This window comes from Ischnura elegans, chromosome X (assembly GCF_921293095.1).
Source record: "Ischnura elegans chromosome X, ioIscEleg1.1, whole genome shotgun sequence".
Lineage (NCBI taxonomy): Eukaryota > Metazoa > Arthropoda > Insecta > Odonata > Coenagrionidae > Ischnura > Ischnura elegans.
The window spans coordinates 28,660,063-28,677,313 of NC_060259.1; the positions used below are offsets into that span (position 1 = coordinate 28,660,063).

At 39.7% G+C, this 17,251-nt stretch overlaps 1 protein-coding gene across 2 annotated transcripts in view; it reads left to right on the top strand.

Moving 5' to 3' along the window:
- The window catches only part of LOC124170978 (1-phosphatidylinositol 4,5-bisphosphate phosphodiesterase delta-4-like), a 61,159-nt gene that overhangs the window by 32,063 nt on the left and 11,845 nt on the right, over positions 1 to 17,251 (top strand). The window contains exons 1-9 of one of the 2 annotated variants that reach the window (XM_046550085.1): positions 89 to 212; positions 3,929 to 4,108; positions 7,754 to 8,057; positions 10,336 to 10,465; positions 16,146 to 16,261; positions 16,364 to 16,521; positions 16,616 to 16,733; positions 16,842 to 16,927; positions 17,012 to 17,221. In XM_046550085.1, coding sequence (XP_046406041.1) covers positions 104 to 212; positions 3,929 to 4,108; positions 7,754 to 8,057; positions 10,336 to 10,465; positions 16,146 to 16,261; positions 16,364 to 16,521; positions 16,616 to 16,733; positions 16,842 to 16,927; positions 17,012 to 17,221 — 1,411 coding nt within the window. In that variant the 5' untranslated portion in view covers positions 89 to 103. Of the gene's footprint in view, positions 1 to 88; positions 213 to 3,928; positions 4,109 to 7,753; positions 8,058 to 10,335; positions 10,466 to 16,145; positions 16,262 to 16,363; positions 16,522 to 16,615; positions 16,734 to 16,841; positions 16,928 to 17,011; positions 17,222 to 17,251 lie in introns of those variants that run through there. The other variant, XM_046550086.1, reaches the window with a different exon arrangement.

The following is a 17,251-nucleotide window of genomic DNA, read 5'->3' on the forward strand; positions in this document are numbered from 1 at the left end:
CAGCGCCCCGTCAATTATCAGAAGTGTCCATTGGCGATAGTGTCGAGGCCGCGATAAGAGCGACAGTTGCGGCCAAACATTGAGTCGAGATTGTTTGTTGGGTATGGATGCGGAGGAGAAGTACTCCACGCTCCGCAAAAGCATCCGGTGGAGGAATTTCGCAATCTCTAAGACGCCGAAGATCATCAGGCTGTCTCAAGACGTGGTATCAGGTAGGCGGAGACGAGGGCGCGTGATTCGTGGCGAAATCGGTGCGATAAGGAAGGCGTTGTCCATTAAGACATCGCCTTACATCACTTATCCGTCAACTGATTGAGCAGGCTCTTAGATGACATCCATGGGAGCAGGGCCGGATTGAGGATGTGGGTGGCCCAGGGCAGGGGCGCAGCTAGGAATTGAGGCTGGGGGGGGGGGGGGGATTTAGGTGCAACTAATACCGGTGTGTGTGGGGGTATGGAGTACCCACCAGGATAAGCGGTAGGTGCGAAATTATTAAATTGCGGAATTTTATGATAAATGTTTCAATATGGTGAGTTTAACGGCTTTCTGAGAGATATTTTATTAATTCTTACACTATTCTATTAGTAATATCAATCCAATTAGATAAAATGGATTAAACTTAAAAATTCCTCTGAGCTCTGGGGTGGGGCTTATCCCCCAACCCTCCCCACCCTCGCTGCGCCACTGGCCTAGGGCTCGCTTTGGTGGAAGGCCCACTATTCCAAGGCGTTGCAATTTGTAACGCAATGACAGGAAATACAAGTAACACAATTTTCAGCTATAAGTATTTATTAAAGTCAATGTTGACGACTACATTTTAACCAGAAAACAACCCAGCTTCACTTAGAAGCCCCTCACACTTGATGTTTTTTTTTGTTTTTCCGATTTTGTGAGCTTTGCCTCGATATTGGTGTAAGACTTATTCTTGGTGGGTGGCCCAGGGCTCGGGCCACTTGGCCCCCCCCTTGATCTGGCCCTGCATGGAAGAACCTTGGATCGGCATGTCTCAGTCCTGAGGCTGCCCCCCTCCGGTGGAATGAGAAAGCACATGCATAATTCAGGATTCTGGTTGGTGGGCTGGCTTCCCACTTTGTGGGCCCGGGTTCAAAATCCAGGGGTATTGGAGATTTTATCAGAGACTGCCCGATCTGTGCTTGGCTGCTTTATGGAGTGTCCTTCAAGCTTCAAGCAGTCTGTCCGTCAGATGGGATGTTGGGCCGGTTTCCCCTTCCCCATAAAATTTTCAGGTAGAATATTTATCAGGATTCAGCTAAATCTAGCCAGATTTAGAAGGAACATACTAGAATTCAGAAATATTCAGCCAGAAACAGTATGTAGTTGGAGTAAACGAGCAAAGATAACACAAAAACGTTCCACAATCAACAGTTTAATCTCTTTCAAAGTTTATGAATGACGTTTTGAACAACATTTTTGGAGATGTATCGACGTTTTTCATTCAATGCCATCCATAATATTTTCAAAAGAGGTGCCAAAGACTAAGTTCGCTGGGGATCGGGTTGGTGTGGTAGCTAGAGTGTTGGCTTTCCACACTGTGGGCCCGGGTTCAAATCCTGGCGGTGGCAGAAAATTTTCAGAGACTGCCCTATCCCTGCTTGAATGTTGTTTGGAGAACATTTCAAGCGCAAAACTCCGTCCGTCGGATGTGACGTTAAGCCGTGGTCCCCTTGGTGCCTTTCGTTAGGAGCAGGCTAATGCCGACGTCGGGTTTCTCTCCACCCTTCCTTACCTAACCTTTCCTCATGGCACAAATGACCTAAGCTGTCGGTCACCTCCTCGAAATACCATAACTAAGTCCGAAAATAATCTGGGTAAGGTACCCAAAAAAATGTTCCATGATCAAGAGTTTAATCGCTTTCAAAGTTCATGAATCGAGTTTTAAACAACATTTTTGGAGATGCAGCTATATCCCACTGGAGGTGTCCAATTTATAGCTGGAAGTTTTACTAGGGTTGGCACTTTTCGTTAATAGCATACTTATACTGATGCCGGGTTTCTCTCCAATCTTCCCGATGGCTTGCCACTCGCATCCTACACATCTCCCAATATAATTCATCCTCCACACCCAGACCAGACGGCTCGCACAATAAGCTTGCGTCCTTATTCCTACCAATTAGCTAATTTAACTCTTCAATCTCACAATCAATCAAGCGATGCCCTGATGTGACTCCATGGATTTTTTTCCAGAAAAGAAATTTCATACCTCTTCCTTCAAATTGAGCTGTCACATCAATTGCAACATCCTTACCGATGTCATACTATCAACTATTTTCTAATATTTAAACCATTTTAAAAAAAATAAATACCTTTATTATGAATTGCTAAACTACACTTCTGAAGTTGCTTAAAATAATGTCATTTTAAATGTTTTAGCGATATTTATTGATATTGGGGCTGCAGGCCTTACTGCACTGTCTTGATGGTATGCAATTCCTCAAAACCACAATTTTTAAATTATAGATAGATATGTCTGATCCCATCAATTTTCAGATGAGAATTTTTCCTGAAGGATAGCCAAGATGTTATGCTCATTACTGGGATATTCCTTCATTGAGCTTGTCTTTGCAAAAATTGAATTGTGAAACACTTTGGTAATTAAAAAAACTAATATATTTCCTCCAGTTCTCTCAACCTCATTGACACAGTGTTTTCCAACTGTCCTGCTTAAGGTGCTGTCTTTGTAAGTTCCATGACATAAACTCAATTTTAGCTAGCTTTTGTTCAACAAAAAGAAATGGACAATTATTGCAAGAAGAGGAAGCATTGTGAAATATGGATGGATTTGCTGAAAGCTTGGGGTTATGATTTGAATCTTATCGACAGGCCTCTGGTTTGATTTCGCCTTCAAACTTGAGAAATCATCATCAATCTTGCATGCATCAATTCAGTAGTTAAATTATTTTTTCAAATTCCCAATATAATGTGTTGCATTAGGCCTTGGGACTAAAATCTATTCTGAGAATGAAATCATTTGTTGAATGAAATAATTATCTTGAAACACAAAAATAAATCTACCTAGGCAAATTATGATTTTACAAGATACCATCATCAGGGGCTAAATTTATCTTTTCTATATTTTAGGGTCTAGGTTTTTTTTAATATTTATTATATTTCGTAGAAGTAATATTGACACTTAGCCTTGAAGGCAGATAATTATAAAAAAATTAATGTCCTCAAACGTACAGATATGACCGTAGGTGGATCTAGGGGGGGGGGCACAGGCGCACGAGCCCCTCCTCCCAGATGCTTAAAAAATAGGCAAGATTTTGAATGCAGTTATCATTACATTAGTTTTATTTTTTCTATTACGGAGCCTCAATCATTTAATTTAATATTAATAACTTTCATATCAAAATAAAGAGAATATTGTCTACTGTAATTTTTGTATTTTGTATTTAATCTCAAATATAAGCGATTTAGCGATTAGAGACCTGTCAGACTCTTGTGCTCCCCCCCCCTCCATAAAAAAATCCTGGATCCGCCCCTGGATATGACTTTCATAATTTCCCTCAACTGGAAGTTTCTATTGTAACAATTGAAAATTTAAGTTTAAAAATATGTTTCATCTCCTTTCTTTGTTCTTGTCTCTCCAAACTTTCCAGCCTTTGAGATCAGTTGAATATGTTGCAGATATAATTGCATTTATGGGCATAGACATGGTGTACAGAAAGCCTTGAGGTGGGAGGGCACCCGCCTAAAATCATCATGTAACACTCTTCTGTGGATTTGGATGTAAATGCATCAGAAAGATCAGTGTCATCACAATTGATATCATAATAAATCACACATTTTTAATTTATAACTACACTAAGACTGGCCAATATTTCTATTGGTAAAACATCCAGGTTGTCACAAATAACTTTTTGTCAACACTTGATTACTTTTTAATTTGTTTCAACCTTTCTTTCAGCTTTCCAGGAAAAATGTAAAATCAATTCCGATTACCTGGAACTTCTCCGTAATGGGACTGTTATGACCAAGTTCCACTCCACCAGTAAATGGCGTGAACATAAGTTATATCTTGATGATAAAGAAATGAAAGTATATCACAAACATTCCTTCAAAAAATGTCATCGAGCTGACTATGAAAGTAAGTTCAAGGTATGAAACAATATTTCCCCAAATAAAATGTTTTTCCTATTCTCATAGGCAGATCCCATGGGGGAGAACTTCCCAGAAAATTTTAAATGGCATATTTTTGGTATCCAAAAACTATCCCCCAAAATTGTGTTAATTATGCATTGTATAATTGCAATTAGGGATTTTCAATGTCCTCCAAAAATGCCTTTAGTCAATATTCAATGTATGGTTAACTGCTAAATTGAGTTTTTGGTCTTCTGCCACCAATTTTGTAAATATTTGCTTCTTATTGGAGGAGCTCCAATTTGACTATTATGTCTTCAGAGTAAATTCAGAAGGTAATCTATTGATGGCACTTGATTTCAAAGTTTTTCATTAATAGCTTGATGGCACATTTTGGATCACAGGGAAGGATTATCCTCAGATCCACCACCAGCTTCACTGATCCATTCTGCTTTCAGGATTGCTGCCATACAGTTGTTGTTTTTTTAGACGTTTCTCCATCATTCCTGGAGGCTAACTCAGGTTGAAGATTTTCAGGGCATGTTTGACCCGAGGAAACCTCTAGGATGGGAGGAGAATCTTTGTTTGGAAAGTAACAACTATGCAGCAGATATCCTGAAAACAGAATGGAGCAGTCAACTACTCATCAGGGAAACCTCTTGGCCAACTACTGCCAACTCATCTAACCCATTATATGCACATATATTTATGGCCTTCAATAGTCAACAAGTACAAAGACTCCAAAACACTTTCTAAACACATAACGGAATAGCAGGAGCGTGAGTCCTTGGACCACACTATTTGGATTTCAGGTTTGGAATTCACTGCTGTGGAATCTCATAACCTTCATTTACTGTATGATGCATATAACCAGCTGTACCATTTTTGGCCTTTAAACTCAGTCTTGGGTGAGCTTTGTCAATAAAATTGCTATGGTCAATAAAAGGGAAAATATAAAGTGTATGGTGAAAAATGATGTCATAAGAATTGTAATGGGATTGAAAAAGATGTCTTAGCTAGAGGGCTAAAAATTATACTCTGTATTGAAATATAAACTAAATTTACTACGTCCATACTTTTTCAGAAAGGTTAAAATTTATCATAATGCGTATTGTAGCAGAAAGTACCTAACCTTGGGTTGGTATCTAAGGACTTCCCGTCCTTGAGTAATGGTAAAAGATCTAAGGTTGGTACCAGTAGTCACTTCCGGTTCCCCATTACGGTAAAGTGATAATGTGTATGAGCTATCAAATAAATACATAGCCATCCAGTGCCGGCGTGCTCATTTAATCAGTATTCCCCTCCTGGACCAATAATACAACACGAATAAATATGTGAAATGCTTTCCTGAAATTATTCGGGGTATTCTCAGGCTTTCAAATTACTTTTATGTTTCACCACTACAAATAATTCAGGTCAAATGCTGCCTTTGAGGTTTCAGCCATGCATAGTTGGCTGATTCATTCTGCTTTCAAGATTGATCAAGGTTGTCGCTTTCAGACAATGTTTCTCCTCCCATCTTGGAGGCATCTTCAGCTCAAAGATTTAGGTCAAAGATGACCTTTTCGACCTGCATATACCTCAAGGAGGGGAGGAGAAATGCTGCCTGAAAACAATAACTACAAAGCAGCTATTCCAAAGCAGAATGGTGCAATGAAGATTGAAGTTCTATTTAAATGAATAAAACCTTCTGGAGACTGGTTTACTACTTATTTTGGCCCTTAAAATTTATAGGTGTGTAAATTTCTGATGTTTCTCAGTGTGTTTGGATATCTGCTGCAGAGCTTTAGCCTTTTCCATTTGGGTGTCGAGTGATACTCGACATTGCCTAGCGCACTACTAACTTTCATACACTGAACCAGCACGATTCTCCATTTAAGGTATTTAAAAATTAAATTCAAAGTGGACTACTGGTATATGGGCTGCCTAATTCTTAGTGCAAAGGTTAAAAACAGGCTGATGGTGTGGAAGGGTGAGGAGAAAGTGGTTCCTGCAGAACTTTCTCAACTATTCTTTCTTCATTTCTTGAAAGTTCCACACCAACCACTTTCCCCTCCCCGCAGCCATGAAGCTATAAACTGATGCACAACTTTCTTGAATAAATTATCCATGAAGAGGTCCCCTGAAAGGGAGAAGAAATGTCATCCCTAATTTTATGTAAAGGTGTGGGTAATCTCAAAACCATTATCAAGTAATATATGAGCCAAAAAATTTTAACAGCATCACATTCTTAAATTATCTCTTGCAGATATCATTTCCCTTGTTGCCATATTCACTGATGCATTATTCTAAAGCACTGAGTGTTGCGAGTGATTTTTGCATTTATGCACAGGGGTGCAAATATACACAGGGCAAATCACCATCCCAGCAAAGCCAAATATTTTTAATGATGAATTTCACCCTTGGTGTGTATTTGTATTTGTCTCTTTCATCTCTCCCTCATCCCTCCTTCATGCTGTCATTATCCCCAGAGTCTTTCAATTTTGTTCTTAATTTTTCTGCTGACGCTTAATGCATTCATATATTTACATCCTAATTTAGAGTACCTGATTAAACAATCTTAGATAAAAAGTAGTTCTCTTCATAGGAAATTTAAACTGAGTCCTTCTGAAGGAATAATCAAGTTTTTTTTTAATAACAGATGGAATTTGAGGGATAAGATAAGGGCTTTCTTTTAGAAGAAAATGGGGTAACTCCATTCCGACATCTTTTTTTGGGTTATGTTCGCAACCTCATTCTGGATAAGTGTGTGACTAGGGTTTTACTAGTGGGTATACAAATGTCAAGTGCAACAGTTTCCCCACCTTTATCTCCAAAAATTGCCCTGGATGGGATAATACTCATCAACCCTTTCACTGCTGTGAACGCACCTGGTATGTTCGCACGGCAGGCTGCTGTGAACATACTTATCTTTCTCCCTGCCATGCACTTTCGCCAAAGCACTTCAAAGGGTCCCTAATCCGGGACACTTTCCTCGACGAGCTCACCCTCGCTGGCCCCTCTCTTCGACCCTCAGAGCGGGGTCCTACCTCCCAAAAAGTGACCGCTCTGACTGCATTTTGAAGATCTATCAATCAATACCATCATCAAAAAATGATTGTTTGCATTGCACTCCTGCCAATCAGGCAATCAAGTACACCTTTGAACTGTGTTTCTGCGATGAGAAACAACGATTTTGTTAACTTTGCTAAAATGGCCAATTTCTGGTGGTCCACAGCCACGTTTTATAGCAAAGTTGACAAAATCGTTATTTTTCATCACAGAATCACGGTTTAAAGACATACTTGATTGCTTGATTGGCAGGAGTGCGATGCAAACAATCATTTTTTGATAATCGGATTGATTCGTTGATTTTCAAATTGCAGTCAGAGCGGTCACTTTTCGGGAGGGAGGCCCCCACTAGGAGGGTCGAAGAGAGGGGCCAGCGAGGGTGAGCTGGTCAAGGAAAGGGTCCCGGATTTGCGACCCTACGAGGGTGTACCACGCCCATCCTGGAAGTACCTGCTCCATGGCCCAAGGAAACTCATTTTAACCTTTTCGCCGCCTGTGAAGAGAAGGTTTTCAGAGATTGAACAGCAGTGAAAGGGTTAAACTATTCTGTGTGTCACTGAAATACCTGTTTATAACTCATTTCCTTTTACTCTTCTTTCAGTTGATTTGATTGACATTATCGAAGTGAGGAAAGGTTGGAAGACTGACACATTCAACAAGATTGAGTCGAAGATAGAAAAATATAGGAGGAGGAGTGAAGAAAGTGATAATGCACTGGCTCGGAAGAAGTCAAAAAAATTCTCATTCATGGACGAAGGAGTGTGCTTCTCAATAGTGCATGGAAATGACAGAAAAAGCTTAGATTTGGCTGCTGAGAGTAAAGAAATTGCTGAAGTGTGGGTCATTACTCTTCAACACATAGTAACAGTCCTGAAGGAGCTGGAGCATACCGAGCAGTATGACAGGCATGTACATGAGTTACATTTCTTGCATATGTGTATCAGCTTTTTTGCCCACCTTCCTGCAGCTAGCAAATTTCATGTAAGTCAGTGCAAGAAATAGTCATATCATAAATTTTATAAATGATGATTTTACAAAGGACTTTCAAAATAAATAATATAATCATATTCAAGCATGTAGACAATGTGATGAAGCAAGAGGACAAGCATATATGTTTCCTGAGAGAATGAGGATTTGATCATTTTGGCGTCTCTGCTGCTGGTTTTGCTAGCCGTCAATTAAACTTCTTTGCACTTGATGAACAACCAATAGCTTGCATAGAGGAATATATTAGAGAGAGACAATCTGTGGTCCATTCTTTGAAATTGTTATAACAATATTTACGAAAACATCTCATTTTAAAAGTGAAGCCTTAGAACGTTTCTGCTATCAAGATGTCATGTTTCTTGGCAAGTTTTAGTGATGCGCAATAGAGTACGGCCTTTAGAATGAAAATAACCTACTATTATTTTTATTCTTCCACAAAAATGGCAGTTTCAGTTCACATAAAAAAGGGAACATCTTTATATTTAGGCAACCCGCAACACGGTAGAAGAGGAACATTCAATGGGAATAAAATATGTAACCCTGCCACGTGAACGGCTGTGAAATATACAAGAATTGCCATGAGAAAACATTCCCCTAGACCGGGAATCGAACCACGGACCTTTGGCTTTCCTTTTGGCATTTCAATTGTGTCTAGGGGCACAGCTAGGAACTAAGGTTCGGGGGGGAGTTTAGGTGCAACTAATACCGGTGTGTGCGGGGGTACAGAATACCCACCAGGATAAGCAGTAGGTGCGAGATTAATAAATTGCAGAATTTTAAGATAAATGGTTCAAAATGGTGAGTTTTACGGCTTTCTGAAGGATAATTTATTAAACCTTACACTATTCTATTAGTACATAATATCAATTCAATTAAATAAAATGGATTAAACTTAAAAATTTCTCTGAGCTCTGGGGGGGGGTTTTATTCCCTAAACCTCCCCCCCCCCCCTCGCTGCACCACTGATTGTGTCTGTACAACAAAATTTATTGATTCAAATGATAAATCTTGAAATTCTTATAGGTTGTTGCCTTAAGCGGCAATATACTTCTTTCAGTGACTCCTCGATGTTTGATACACTTCCCAGAAAGCGGTGACTGGAATATTCTCTAGAGTACACGACATTGCTCTTTGGATGTCCTCAATGGTATTAAAATGGCACCCTATCATCTTACTTCAGATTCTCTGAAATGGGAAGAGTTTTGGCCGTGCAATGTCGGGACTATAAGTTGGCTGCAGTAGAGTTGTGTAATTAAGCTTTGCTAGGAACTTGTGGATCAATAGAGCAGTGTGGCATGATACATTGTCCTCATGAAGCATTCACAATGAAGTGGGCATATGCCTTGTGCGGGTGAGAGCCAAATCGTCAGTAATAATCGTGAACTCAGTCCCATAAAGAATATTTAGCTCATCTGCTAGCCACCTAGCATTAACATGTCTGTCAGCATTCAATAATTCATGCAAATGGGTCACATCATAAGGCATTGAATATGTCTGCAGCTGTGAAGAGTGAGCTACATCAGTAATATCTTCCCAGCTCTTTTTGATTTTTTTTTTCGCCAGTTGGAAATTGAAACAATCACTGAACAATGGTTTACTCAAACAATGATGCTGAAGCTCTCACAGCTCAGAGTGGACTATGGGAGGCAGAAAAGGAAAACTGATACCCCTCTCCACAATTCCCCACCATCAGGGTAGTGCTCAGTTCAATAGGAACACCTGAAAGCTACCAATTGCATTATTTTTTAGCATCACCTGTGCATTAAAAAAATGAGTAGATAAATTTGATTTTGAGATAAGCTACGGGTCAAAATGACCTATCCTGTCCTTATTGCATTTAGGTGACTTTCTTCTCCTTTCATACAGAGTGTATAAATAATCTCATTCACAGCTAAGAACAGCTTTTGCAGTGGCATGAGGTTCAGCATCTGTTTTGGCTTTCTTGTAGCCATAATTTCCTTGCATTGCTATTCCTGATGAATTGTAGAGACGAACACTATCATACAGCATCATGAGCCTTCGAAAAATTTCACTTTCTGATTTTGGTTGAACAATTTCATAATGAGCTTGCTTAACATTTATTAGATTTCATCAGTGTTTAACGTTTAGATAGAAATACAGAATCTTAATTGGTTTGATAACTGACCCCATTGAGCATTGATTTCTTATTCCTCATGTCTTCAATTTTTTCAACAGATGGCTGAAGAAGCAGTTTGAGGGTGCTGACATTGACAAAAGTGGAGGACTTAATTTTTCAGAATGCTGCAAACTATTACAACAGCTCAACATTAAAATGCAAATACGAGAAGCTAAGAAGTTGTTTGATGTAAGTTAATGATTTGATTTCTTGTACATGTATACACATATATTTCATTTTTATATGCACATCTGATGTTTCACATCAAGAAAGTTATTCACATAGAGTAAACCACCTTTGTTCTTGAAGTAATGCTGTGATGTCTCGAGGTTTTTCTCCTGCACCTTGGTTATATGATAGAATCACGAAGATACTTCATTCATAGGCGTACCCAGCGAGAGGGAGGGGGGCAGCTGCCCCCCTAGAAGCAAAAATCGCAAAAGTTTTAAAGCAAAATCAGTACTGAATTGAAACAAAAGCATTCAGAAAAATTTCTTTAAACCAACGAAAAATTATATGTATCAGTATAAGATATATAATTAAATTAAACAATTTTTTCTAGGAAATAATCTCAGGAGAAAAGCCCGCCCCCAGACCCCCCCCCCCAGTTATGATCCTGGGTGCGCCCTTGACTTCATTCATAGTGCCCATACTGCATTTGCTTGTATAAAAACTAAACAAAATAGAGTGTCACAATTCATTCACATTGCTGCTAATAGATTTGTGGGCCAGCATAGAGCCAAAAAAGAAATTCTGTCCAAAAGATTCCTTCTTCTTTCCTTCCTTCCTTAGTCCTTGCAGTGGCATAAGCTTAAATGGGACAATTTCTGTTTGAGAATGAAGTAAGTGGAGCATTGAGGATGTTTTTTTTTCCTTTAAAAATATCTCCTATGAAAGTGCAGATGTTTCTTAAATCTTCCTTTTCCAAGGCTTTTCATAGCTGATTCCTAAAACAATTAGCGCTCTCCCCCTGAGTCCAGAGCTCTGCCCTTGGATGTTGAACATATCATGTGGGTGCGGGTGCAAAATGGAGAGATGGGGTGCCAGAGGAGTTGCATCGTCTGGGTGTGGGTGTGGTATGGTATTTGGTGGGGGCAACCAACAGCTGACGCCATCTATGGCATAGGGAATGGTAGAGATGGAAGGGTGGAGAGAAAACTGGTGTCAGCATTGGCCTACTCTAAGCAAAGTGCTTGGTGAGATCTTACCTCTGCCATGTAATTGAATGTGTAATTGTGGTTGCACTTATATGTAGCTGAGTGTATTATGATGAGAAATACTAATCCCCTGCCTCATGCCCCAGAAGTGGCTTGCAGAGTATTATGTAGACGTAAATGAAAGGCAACAAGGGGACCTTGGCTTAACGTCCCATCCGACAGATGGAGTGCAAATTTTCAGGTGCTCTCCACAAAGCACTATTGGGAAAATACTGAAAATCTGTGCCACTCCTTGGATTTGAACCGAGGCCCATGGGGTGGGAAGCCATCTGTTTAGCCACTTCACCAAATCAATCCCCCTTTCAATGTGGGAGTCGAGTGTGGGCTTGGATGATGGAGCAGCTGGGATGCCACGGTGCGTGATGTGTCTGTGGGTTTGTGGTGGGAGCAATAATAACCTGGTAATATTCTTCTCAGTATTTTTTTATCCTTCCAATTTTGGTGATAACTTCATCTTTTTCATAGGTAGCTACATCTCCTTAAGCAGCAATTGCCAAAACAAGTTGATCAAATGATAATTGTTCTGAACATAGCCAAGGCCTTATTTCTCCACCTTATCTTAATTTCTCTAACGAGAGTCAAAGTATTCAAAGTGCACAATTTGCCAATCTGTGTTGTGGGGGTGAGGACTTGGTTGGTATATGGATTGTGGACATGGCATGTGGTGGAAGACAAGATGGTAGAGTGATGGCACAGGCACCATACTTTCAAAGCAATGCAATGTTTCACATTTTGTCAAGAGGGGTAGAAAATTCCTCTGTGCACCAAGGGTGTAATTTGCCGTGAAAAAATCATTTTACTTAGCAGGAATTCAAACCCGGATCTCCCAATTGCTGGTCAGATATGCTACCAGTTACACTAGATGGGCAATCAGGAAATCCAGGTTCAAATTTTGGCTAAGCCAAATGATATTTTCATGGCATATACACCCTTGATTTATTTGTACACGAGTGCAAATAAATTCCCCTGGACCAGGAATAAAACCATGGACCTTTGGCTCTCTGGGCCTCTTTGAAAACCACTGTGGTATCGAGTTTCCTTAATTCCATACCAAAGCTGGGGTATCATAAAATATTTTCCTCCCAAGGGGGAAAAAACATTTGCTGTGAGTTACCTGGGATGAGGAAATGTATAGAATAAATATGTATTGGTTTACTCTGAATTAAGCTCACCTCAGTACCTCACCAATGTTAGATAATATTGAAAAAGTAAGAGAAAACTGGACACTAAGCCTTTTTACGTCATTGGAATGGTTTTTTATTCTCTAACTAGCCAATTAAAGTGTGCTTAAAGTGAAAAGTATTTAATGCAGATGCTACCCACGATGCACCTGTATTACCCTATCAAAAATCAAAATGAAATGCCAATGGCTCACCTACTCCAAAGGGGTCAGGATAGTGTGGTGGCTGAAGTGTTGGCTTCTCACCTGGTGGATTCGGGTTCAAATCCCGGTAGTAGCGGAGATATTTTATAAAATGCTAGATCCCTGCTTGAGCGCTTTGTGGAGTGCACTTTAGGAATTCCTCTCTGTCCTTTGGATGGGATGCTAAGCCGTGGTCTCCTTTGCGCCTTTTGTTAAAAGCAGTCTAATGGCAACGTTGGATTTTTCTCCACCCTTCCTTCCTTTAGGTGCGAATGACTTGACCTTTCGCTTGCCTCTTCTAAATAATATAACATACCATTTCTACCCCGAAAATAACACAATGCGCATGGTGTGTTGCCCCCCTCCAGGGGCAAAAATTTTAAAATTCCTATTCCCTTTTAACTTTCGATAAATTACATATACATGGCCCCAACGCAGTAATGTAGAGTAAGGAATGTTTTTACCTTCCTGCAATATCTACAGAGCTCTTCTCTCTGCAGCTGGCATGTTCGGTTAGGGTAATTTGATCCTTCGGAGGGTATGAGAGAGACAACGCCGGATTTTCTCTTACGCTAACTCGGCTTTGTCCTAAAGTCTCAAGATCATGGGGATCTCCATTCAAATTATTGAAACAATTGAAATTACATTATTCTAAAAACAACAACCACTAAAGCACTGAACCGAAAACAAGGAGAAATCCTAAGCGTGAGACTAATAAACAAGCATAAAAATGTAATGGTTAAGATCAACGCGTTTGGCTCATTGGATCTGTTCGTTTGTACTAAACACAAGATTGAACCAAAGTATAGTTCATAGGTTCTCTGATTGCTATGGTAAATATTGACGGTGATAAACAATGGTTTATTTTTGCATAAATTAAGTGCAGATTTGTGTAGATTGGAATAGACAAACGAACAGACCTATTGAAATTCCGACGTTCGGTTATATTTGGAACGGGCCCCATACATGGAAAAGCCTAAGGCCTCTTTTCATCTAAATCCAACCCTGAAGAGAGGTCTTTCCTGGAGTCGGCAGCGTCTCTTTTGAAAAGCGTTCGCCGTCTCAGTCCGCGCGGAGGTCCTTTGATCGGATGCAATGGCCAATCTCACACATTGTGACAGCGCGCCCCGTGTTTGGAACAAATTAAGGAGAAGACTTGAGGAACTTGCTGAAAATTCATGTTTTGACCTCAGAATGTGAGCGGCACGTTCGTCATTTGGCCTCACGGCGTGGAAGGACTCTAAAAATTCCAAAGTCACTGAAATTCGCGACCGTAGGTGATGCAATTCATCATGGAAACAGGAATAAAAACCATTTGCCATTTCCGGATGCTCTAGCGTAGAGGGGGAGTAACTTTGGCCTCGCAGACGTGTATAGAAAGCCGACGCCGACAGAACATCTGAACATTGCTTCCCGCCACTAATCCGATGTGAAATACATCGTCAGTGAAGGAAGTCTTTCACCCATTCCAATGCCTAAAGGACGCGGAGTCGCTGGGAGAAGAAAATGGAGGTATTTAAAGGAGGCGAACGAGAGCTAAGGACATTTACGCCATGAAGGGAGGGAAGGGTGGAGAGAAACCCGGCGTCGGAATCAGCCTACTCCTTACGAAAGGCACCAAGGGGGCCTTTAACGCCCCAATCGACAGACTGAGTAGTGCACTTGAAGTGCCCTCCACAACGCACTGACGTAGGGATCGGGCAGTCTCTGAAAAATCTCTGCCACCGCAGAGACTTGAACCCGGATCGACTGAGGGGGAAGCCAGCACTCGAGCCATCATACCAACCGGATCCCCTACAGGCAAATATCGCCAACGGTCTACTTCATGTACCCTAAAAATTTCAATTGCCTGCACGTTCGAGTAGGAGGTATACTCCCTCTTTATCACAGCACTCAGCTGAAAGGGATATCGGAAAGGCCCTCAAAAGCTCCTTGAGTCACGGAAGACCTCCACGAAGCACCAAGGTTCTGGTAAAATTGGTGGCATTGTCTCGTATATTGCGGGAACCATCCAGAATCTTAAGAGAGAGTAGCAATATGAGTGGAAGCGTGAGTTACACCGAGGAAGGGGAATACTAGGAACTAGCGGAGAACATTATATGGGGGATGGGCACATCAAGGTTATAGAGGGAGGATGAGAGAGGATTAAAACAGTAATATTGCAGGAAGGAGGGAAAACACAAATCGGCATTTCGCGAGGTGGTTGTTGGCAGCAGAAAGTGCCATGCATAAGGATTAAGGATAATCTCGTATCGAGGATTTTAGACGTGTAACTAGAATAAATTTTATACGAAGCTGAGATTTACTCTATGGGAACAAGGCATGAACTATTAAGACAACAAATGCATAATTTTCGTGACATTTTAATTGATATTTTTCAAGTAAAAATGAAAGCTCAATAAAATTTTAATTAAAGAAAGGATATTAATGAAGTACCTACTCTTATAATAATTGTGACATTTAAGTGACTATAAACAATTTGATTACTGATTTAATTTACAAATTACACTGGAATGAGTCCACAGTAGCATAAGTGTTTATTTTGTTGTGAATTACATGCCGTCATACAGTAAATCTCACCGCGAACGATTTATGAAGCATTGCAATTCTCTGTAATAGTAAAAAGAGAGTGGGAGACACTTTCTATTGTAATCGTTCTGGTTTTAGGCGCCTGCCGATAAGGTCTTAGTGAATATTTCAGTAATTTTTGGACAGGAAAAATACTACAAAGAGAAGCTATTGCCACCGAGAGTAAATATCCAATCTGTTAAGTTTTTCCTCTATGGGTAAATATTTTCATGCTCGTCTATACTTTTCATTTCATCGATACGTTTGATAGGGTATCGTTTTTATGTAATGAATATTTAAAATCTCACTTTACCTTATTAATTAATAAATCGATTGAACAATAGCTATTTAAGATAGGCAATGAATGAAATACCACATTAATATTCCATAAATTGAGAGCAAGTACACTCTACGATATATTTTTATGCTATAAGTGTTCGAATCCCAGAAAGCTATAGCTATGGCTGAATAGATTTTAAACTTTTGGCCCAATGCTTAATCTGGATAACAAAATTTAAAAGGCATATAATTATGTGTAAAGTTAAATTAGCGTAAGCCAAAATATTTATTGCTACGTGTATGAAATTTTTCCCTCAGTGGCATATGTGCAGTTAAAGAGATGTTGCCGCGTTATGCTTGTAGCGTAATACGAAATATGACAGAAAATTTCATTGAAAATGTTTCCAAAATAATATATTAATAAATGTAAATATCTTTTTAGAAAGCCAACACACGCAAGTTAGAAATCAGAGGAGAGCAAGTATTGGATGACAAGGAATTTATTGACTTCTTCTTCTCGTTGATGAAAAGGACTGACATTGAAGCAATATTTAAGAGGTACGCACCTTGTTTAATAGATTTACATCTAAAGGAGATGAATAGCAATGGTTTTATATGGTGGGTATTAATTCTCTCATCCTTACTATCCGTATATTTCAGGTATTCCGGCAATGCGAAAGAGATGAATGCCACCGATTTATGCGATTTCCTCAAGATAGAGCAGGGAATGGCGGATGTGACGAACGAAAAATGCTGGCATTTGATTTCCACCTTTGAGCCTTCTGGCCTCAAGGAAAAGGGAAGCATGTCTTTGATTGGTACTAATTTTTCATAAATTTCATTATTGACAGAGCTCTATGCTCGGTGAGTATTTGTAGTTCCAAGGATTAAAAAAATATTTTTCATTGACAGGGTTCACGCAGCTATTGCTGTCGGAACAGGGTGAAATATTCAACAACAAGCACAATGTTATATATCAGGACATGACATTTCCACTTTCGCATTACTACATTGCATCTTCTCACAATACGCAAGTCTTTTTCGTTGTGTTTTATATTTTCATATTTTAGCTGCGAATGTGAGTTAAGGAGTGAATTGATTTTTCTCGCCATTTTTAGTCTTATTTGATCTCTCATAGGTATTTAACTGGGGGACAGTTGAGTGGGGAAAGCAGTGTTGAAGGGTATATTCAGGCTTTGAGAGATGGATGTCGTTGCGTTGAATGTGAGTAAAGCTATATCTTACGCAAAATGATATGAATTACTCGTATTGCCATCGCAATTTATAATGATTTTTCTCCAATCACAGTGGACATTTGGGATGGTCCGGATGATGAGCCAATTATCTACCATGGCTACACTCTAACCACCAAAATTTTACTGCGTGATGTTTTGAGTGATGCTATATATCCACATGCTTTCAAATCTTCGGAGTATCCACTAATTTTGTCCCTGGAAAATCACTGCACTGAAGCACAGCAAGAAAGGATTGCTTACCATCTCAAGCACATTTTAAAAGGTGAAAAATATATTTATTAATGTTTAAAAA